The 8136-nt window shown below is 27.5% G+C and overlaps 2 protein-coding genes across 9 annotated transcripts in view; one reads left to right on the forward strand and one right to left on the reverse strand.

The window, feature by feature from the left end:
• Positions 1-8136, reverse strand: part of LOC107445477 (pro-interleukin-16) — a 202396-nt gene that overhangs the window by 73095 nt on the left and 121165 nt on the right. The gene's annotated exons all lie outside the window — the stretch shown is intronic.
• The window catches only part of LOC107437471 (uncharacterized), a gene marked incomplete at its 5' end in the record, with an annotated part of 30419 nt that overhangs the window by 18966 nt on the left and 3317 nt on the right, over positions 1-8136 (forward strand). Inside the window, 3 exon segments of the mRNA XM_043042551.2 lie at positions 1679-1854; positions 1940-2124; positions 4091-4257. Of these exon segments, the coding sequence (XP_042898485.1) occupies positions 1679-1854; positions 1940-2124; positions 4091-4257 (528 nt within the window).

The raw sequence follows: 8136 nt of genomic DNA on the forward strand, positions 1-8136 counted from the left end.
TTTTTTTGTTGATAAAAACAAGATTTTTAATTACAGCAGATGTGATTCCACACCAAGAAAAACTTGTAATTGATACCGCACTTCCAAAGAATAAGAATTTATTCAAAAGAAAAAGATTTTATTTTTATTAGTCGATGTCAAATAAATATATTTTTCTCTTTTCTTTTTCTGTTCACTGATATGCATGCAATGCATTTTCCCCACCCCCCTCGTAAATCAAGCAGAAAACGAAATCAGCATGCCACACCCTTGAGTTTGATTGACGGCCTAAAGGAAAAAATAAAACATTCCTCCCTTGCCTGCCTTCAAGGTCACGGAGGAAATGACGTTTCTCTGGGTAAATGGGGAAAAAAATCTTCCCCTTCCTTACATTTTCCTCTACTCAACTTCAAGGATGAGTCCAATTTCCGCTTTTTTTTTCGTTCTAGTTTAAAATGGCGGGAAATTCGAGCAAAATTTTTCCCTGGTTATCTGGATACCGGATAAATGGTTCTCTACTGTACTAGTAAATATCTATAAATGATGAAAAAATAAATAATTTATCAGTATTTGTTAATTAAGGAACCTTATCAATTTTCTAGCCATAGGAATGTGTTGATACCTTTGAAAAATTGTTTTAGACCCTTTTATTTATATGTTTCACCAAGAACTAATAAAAAAGAAAATTAGAAATCTTCTCAAGCATAATTGTATTTTTATTCCATAACAAATATTTATTGCACTGAATTTAAAATAATATATTAAGTTAAGCCTAATGAAAAAAAAGTGAAATGATTTAACATTCTTAGACTATGGCTGTTTTTGCTTGAAATAGGACTTAATTTAACATGATAGAGTTAAGAAAACTATTCTCATACATAACTCTTATTAAACTTTTCAGTATTAATTCTTTTAATATATACCCTCATAAATGAAAAATTTTATTAATAGAAAAGAAGGAATATTTTTAGCGTTACTGAAAATTTAGCAAGATTGGCACACAAATGAATATGTGATGCAGGTCTAGTAGCGAAATATATCAACTTGTAATAATTTTTTCAATGTTTTGGCCAAATTTCTTTATTTAAAATTTTTTTTTTAATGTACATGAAAAAAATTGCAATTCTTAATTTTACAATTCAATTTCAATGAAATCGTTAAAAATGGAATATAGATTAGTTTCATAGATGACGTTAACTTTTAACAATCTGAGGAAAAAAAATTTAAGAAAATCCCACCCGGGTTTGCAAAAATGGCCTAGTACTTTGGTGAGCCCTGTTAATTAATACAATTATATCAGTGCTTACATTAGAATAAAATTGTTTATTATTTTTTATTATTGATTTTTTTAAGAAGGGTAAATAATTGGCACCATAACTGGTGGTATATGTATATTCAACAATCATACAATTTTTAAAGTCCTTATTTTTTCAAAAAAGTTCTGAAAAGTCCTTAAAAATGCTTAATGTTTGCTTTGTTAAAAGGGTGGGAACCCTGTTATAGTATCATTAAGAAAAGGTATTTGATATTGCTACATTATTAAATTTCATCCTTCAATTATGAATATCAATTTCTAAAAAAAAGACTTTCCCTTAAAAAATTATTTTTACAAGAAGTGGTTATTTTTTTTTTTTTTTAAATTTTTTTTTTTTATACTAAAGAAATGTTTTTAAGCTTGATTAAATTTATGATGTAACAGATAGAGTTGTTGATGAATTAAACCCAGAAAGCAACTTTACTTGGAAAGATGTCACTACTCTTATTCAGGATGATGAAGATGATGGTCCTGTTCAAGAACTCTCAAAATTTTCAACCTCTTATTCAGACAAAGTTCTAAAGTACTTAGTATCAGAAATGAGTGCTAGTTTAAGTAAAGTAAGTTGAAGTGATAAAGCTTTAAAAAATTAATTAAAATTTATAACTAGTTCACTAATAAACTTCTCATTTCTGAAAATTATAGGAACCTTTTGAACATGAGTCTTTGCTATTGGATCGTAAAGATTTAAAACTTACCAAACAAGAGAAACGGCTTGCAAAACAAAGCTATGAAATGGCAAAGCGTGCAAATATGATTAACATTCGAACTACCTATACATATCTTCCATCTGGTTCTGCTGGTGGTGGTCAATTTATCATCAACAATAAGTATGTTCACTTTAGTTTACTTCAAACTTCTAAATCAATGTTTTAAAACTAGAACTAGTGGAACATGCTCTAAATTGTTGAAACTGCTGCGAACTGAAAAAAAAGTTGCTTTGGTTATAACCGCAGAATGCAGAAATCCTCTCTTTTGTCTTTTTTTTTGTAATTGTAAACAAACAATTTGGTTATCAGACCTGCCAACCTTCAGGCTTTTATGTTCAACCTCAGACCATCAGGATAACAAAGTATTTTCTCAGTCTTTTTACCTATTAGCTGTATGAATCGACTAACCCAGACAGGCACTCATTTTATGCACTCATTTTATGCAGCCAAAATTTTTTTTAAAATTTTTGCTGCATGAACCCATTTTCTCCAGATAAATGATTTCATAGTATGAGTGTATTTGGTTTACCGTTTATTCCTTTTTAGAACTTTTTAAAAAAAATTTAAAAGTTTGATAAACCAAATGATGTCTTAATAGTACTTTTAAATAAGCATTAATGAATAATTTTGCTTTTAAGAATATAATAAAAAATAACTGATTTTGAATTTTTTTTTTAATGGAATTGATGTAAACTCAATAGCAGGGGAATAGTAATGCCTGCAGTGTGTTACCAAGTTAAAAATTGGCTGTTTTAACCTTTCTATGCAGTGATGCTACCTATATGAAAATATTCAGCCACATAACAAAATCCAGACATTATTCTATGCTTTACTTCCAATGCAAAACAAACTTTAGAGAATTTATTGTCTGGGAAGACAAACCAAGAAGAGCTTCAGCAAAAATGTTATATAAGGTTTAAAAAAAATGCTAAATTTATCACTAAATTTGTTTTAAAACAATAAATTAATTTATTATTTGTAATTTTTAGGGGTAAAAAAGTTACTTAAATAAATTTAATTTAAGGAATATTTTATAATCTTAATTTTTTGTATCGCTATTGTGCTATGCTGTGATCACAAAACATCTCAGGCTTCTTGAATTTCTGAGGTTGGCGAGTCTGGATGATAAATGAAATGTTCTAATAGATAATTTCTATTTTTAATACAAAATATTTATAGATATTGACTGACAGTATTTTTGTTAAAATTTTTTTGAAATAAAAATTCCTATAAACTATATGTTGGGAACTAATAAATTCGATTGAAACAATCAAGGTTAATCAGTCTAAGTTTGTACAGGGAGAACGATCTTAAAAATTCTGTGAATATTTACGAGTTTTCTTTATAAAGCCAATATAGTTGTTTTTCTTACAAAATATTTTCAAATGTTGAAAAAAAATTTTTTTTAAATTATATATTATGAGTTCATGGTGAGCTATAAACTAGACTCTTTGAAAGTCTGCAGTTTAACAATAATATTCAATTCAAAAGTTTAAATAATGTTCCACCAGCTCCAGTTTTTAAATTTCATTTCACTAGTTTGTTTTTAACTGTAGATTCAAAATGATTTTTTTTACTGATTCAAAGTGTGGTGGCTAGTTTTTTAGCCACTACTAAATAAGATTGATACAAAGTATTTTAAGAAGTGTGTTGTTAATAAACCAGGATCTTATACTAAGCAATAAGATGAGTTCAATTTTCTCTCTTTCTATTTTCTGTCTTTTAAATCACTAATTGTTTTAGCTATTTGTTAAAAAAAATATGTATATTAACATTCTGTTAACAATATGTTTATATGGGAAGTAATATTCATTGAATATAGTGTTTTATTAAAATCTCTTTGCTAAGGCAAAATAAGTATAATTATTAGTACAAAATAAACATTGTATTGTTTCACTAAAATATTAAAAAAAAATGTCTGCAGTAATAATTCTAGTGCTACATTAAGTGTCAAGCATAAACAAACATTGATAGTAAAAAAAAAATACTTGTTGTTTGATCAGTTTCAAAAAATATGATCATTTATCAGGTAATAGCTGACATTCTCTGTATGATTTATTTACTATTATTCATTCTTTCTATTTAGGCAATGTCAGTGGGTTGGTGGTACAACAATTCGAGTTTTGCCTAATCAGGCTACTAGTGGAAATACCCGCTCGGGTACAACTGCAACTCCAATTACTGCTTCACCATCATTGATGAGTAGTTTGTTTAAGCAAGGTGTTATGGTTCAAAAACTTACAATGCCTTCTAGTAAGTATAATTTAAGTTTTTTATACTGATGTTTGAAATTCCGTTATAGATAAATAATGCCATCTAAACAAAAACTTCTTTCTGAACATGTCTACAAGGAGTGAATTAATGTTTATAACAGTAGCATTCCACAAGTTTAATTCTATTCAAAGTAAAAACGTTTATCAGTCAGAAATATTCCCACTACCCCCAGCTCACTTCTCTCATACCTGAGTTAGAGTTTCCCCCTCCTGCTCTCTCATTAAATTCAAGGTGGTGACTAAGCTCATCTTGAAACTTCAGTTATCCATATTGGACTTACACTTAAGTAATATAAAACGTTCCCAGCTTGATCTTAACTATTTGTGTTTAGTCTTTTTATATTTCACAGAGGAGCTAAGTCAAATTTTTAAAAAAAAAAGTATTAAATTGTTATTATGGAATTTGAATCTTGGTCCCATATCAAATTTTAGCTGATGCCAGTCATTTTTGTATCAACTAAGCACTTCGTATCGTTCTATTTACTGCCCATATTTTTTGTGTGGAGAAGATTGACATTTCTAAATAAGTTTTGATAAATAAATTTCCTAAGAAATTTGTGAATAAGGCTTCTTTTATGAATTATTTATTTCTCTAAATTGAAGGTTACTTCTGAACCCCGTGGTAGAATCACCGTGACACAGCGACATTGTCGCAGAATGTTACAGAGCTTTTGCAGAAAGGCTTTTCTTTTGAAAAGTAAAAAGAAAAATAACTTATCTTTTCTACAGAAATTTACACGTAATATTTGAATCATGCATTTAGATAATCACTTTTTGATGTGCTCAATTTACGTCGATAGTAGCGTAAATCAATGTTATATTTGAATTGTATTTTTGACAGTTATTGATATTGATTTTCACATGGATTTTAAATATCTCGATATATTTCAAACAATATGGATAATTCGAATCGTGTATTTGCGTATTTACTTTTTAAGGCAATAATTCCATCGAATTTTTGGCAGTTATTGCTGTTAATTTCACCATAGCTTTTAAATACGATATTTTTTTACCATATTATTTATTACATCGACCTAATCTTGAAACGAAACGCGCATTTGAAGAGTCACATGATTTTGTCGTTGATCTTTTTTTCGACAATTACTACTACGGATTTCATGATTTTTAATTATTTTTTTATTGTGATGATTATTTGCAACACAGCAGGAAATAGTTTGTGCATCCCCCGACACAAAATAAGAGAATATTACCCATAGTATTTGAATAAAAAATTAATACATGTTCAATTTAAAAAAATTATTAAAAAAATATAGATTTTTTTTTTTATATAAACAACACTTTAGTATTTCAAATTAGTAACATATATTTTTGTTATTATTAAAAGTATCTTGTGGAAAGATATTAGTGCTAGAGAGTTTTGTTGCAGATAGCTCAAAAAAATTCTGCCACAGGGCTTCTAAATAGTTTGCATCTTTTTAGTATAGTTTATTTTTGAAATCTTGAGAAAAAAATCATTTATGTAGTTTATTGTTAGGGTTTTAAAGTTAATTTATGTAATTTAACATTTGTTTTGTGGTGAAATAATTGTTAAAATATGGATATCAGCCTATAATTTTACAATATCAAATATATATCTAAAAAATGCTGAAATTTTATATGTGTAATAAATGCTTGTAAACATAGAACCATATCAGTGCTGAACTAAACTCAAAAAATAAATGCAACTCATGTAAAGATTCAAATAAAATAGGATAAATTAGACATTTTAAAAGGCTTATAAAGAAATAATTTCACATAGGCAAAATTTAGGTCAGGTATAAAACTATCATTGTACATTTTACCAAGATTGTGTGATACCCTAATCGATTCTTATTATGTCATCAGAGAAAGTAAAGTGGCATAAACATTAACAGACTTTATGTGATTGATTAACAGGTGTTCTTGGTGGAACATAATACATAAACATAAATAACAAAATTAACAGTTTTAGTAGAACTCTAATTTTCTTCAAAATATACCAAAGTTTGCTTTAAAACCAGCAAAAACACCATTATGTATAGCTGCAAAGTGTTACTTCTGTTAAACAGCATGTGCTCAAATCAAGTGACCTAAATGAGGAATGAGCAAAAATTATTTACAGTCAAGCAAAGCAAAATTTATTCTTGATGTTTTTGTGTATAGCTTGTTAAAGTGATACTTGAAATGTCTAAATTAAAACATAATAAACAATAAAGAGGATCATTCTGAAACATAGCTTGTTCAGGGTTCCTGCATGGTCAGGAAAACCTGCAAAAGTCAGGATATTCTAAAATTAAGCTAAAAAGTCAGAATTTTTCTTATAAATCATAAAGTCAGGAAAAAGTCAGGATTTTTCTTACATATTCATAAAGTTAGGAAAATAAAAAAAAACTATAGTTCATTCAAAGACTGACAGGCAAAAATAAAGTTTCAAGGAAAATTTCTGTAATTCAAAATATGTAATTTCCTCATAATAACATTCCTCTTTCCCTGGTAGAACTTGTCCTGTTAGCAATTTTCCTCCTGTTTATCCAATGAATGTTATGTCGAAATTTTTTTTGACGACTGTCGAAAAAATACCCTATAAAAGTCCATTGTTGTATAGTATGACACGTGGCATTTCAAGTTTAGTTCCAGAATTGATCATTCAACAAAGGATGGATACATGTCTGGAAATTCTCCATGTTAATAACTGGGTAGCTGAAACAACAGCAGAAAAAAGGAATTTTTACTGTTTTGTGATGCTGCCAAAAGAAAAGAAGAGCAAAAGAGTTTCTTGGAGTTTAATCCACAACAACAGAGATTAGATAATTTTTTTTCAAAATATTTGCATGGAGAAAAAAAATTTGAAAATTTGTGGGGGGTTATAAAAATTGTTCTTATACTCTCTCATGGTCTCAGTCGAAGAGGGTTTTTCAATCAATAAAAGCTTATTGGTTGAAAACCTCAATGAAGACTCTATTATTTAACAAAGGCGTGTGTATGATTATGTTTCATTTATAAATGGAATAAAAAAATAAAAAACATAGACATTAATAAAAAAATGCTAGATGCTGTAAAAGGATCTAGAACAAGATGGAGACATGCATTAGAAGCAAAAAAAAAAAAAAAACGAAGAGAATTACAATTTTGGAATTTAATTGCTTTTGGTAATCTGTATTATTTTAAATAAACATAAATCTGCAATTTTTAAAAGCAGAAATAGACAGAAATATATATGTTTGAAACAAGATTGGCATTTTGTTCAGGTGAAACCTATTTTTTCCAGAACAATGAGAGTAACTGTAAAAGAAATTTTAAAAAACTGCACAAAATGGTAAAAATTAAAAAAGACTCTTACAATTATTTAACAGTAAATATTATAAAAATAACTCAAATTTTGAACAAATTAAATTTAATATAGTAACAGAGAATGTTTAAATTTTTTATTTACTTTTTAATAAAACATTTATTTATTAATTAATTTTATGGAAAATTTAGAAATCTATATATCATATTATTTCAGAGTTGGTTTGAGTATTAATACTTCATTTGATTATAAAAATCAGTATTCTATTTATAATTGAGAATTCAATGTGCAATTTGTTAATTTAGTGGTGTAAAAGTTTGATTTTGTTCTTTTAATAGTTCTTCATTAATCATAAAATTAAGCTAGGCTGTTTAATATAAAATATTGACAAACTAGTTATTTAAATTTTTTTAAGAAATGCATATGAAAATGTGAATATTTTTTCTGCTTTTTAAATTTTAAATATTTATAAACGATGCATTAAATAGCTCAAAAATTAATACAGTAGGGAACCGATTATCCGGAACGGTCGGGATCATCGCTATTCCGCATAACTGATTTTTCCGGTTTTCTGAATCGCTACAAAAAGCC

Source organism: Parasteatoda tepidariorum, chromosome 7, assembly GCF_043381705.1.
Source record: "Parasteatoda tepidariorum isolate YZ-2023 chromosome 7, CAS_Ptep_4.0, whole genome shotgun sequence".
Classification (NCBI taxonomy): domain Eukaryota; kingdom Metazoa; phylum Arthropoda; class Arachnida; order Araneae; family Theridiidae; genus Parasteatoda; species Parasteatoda tepidariorum.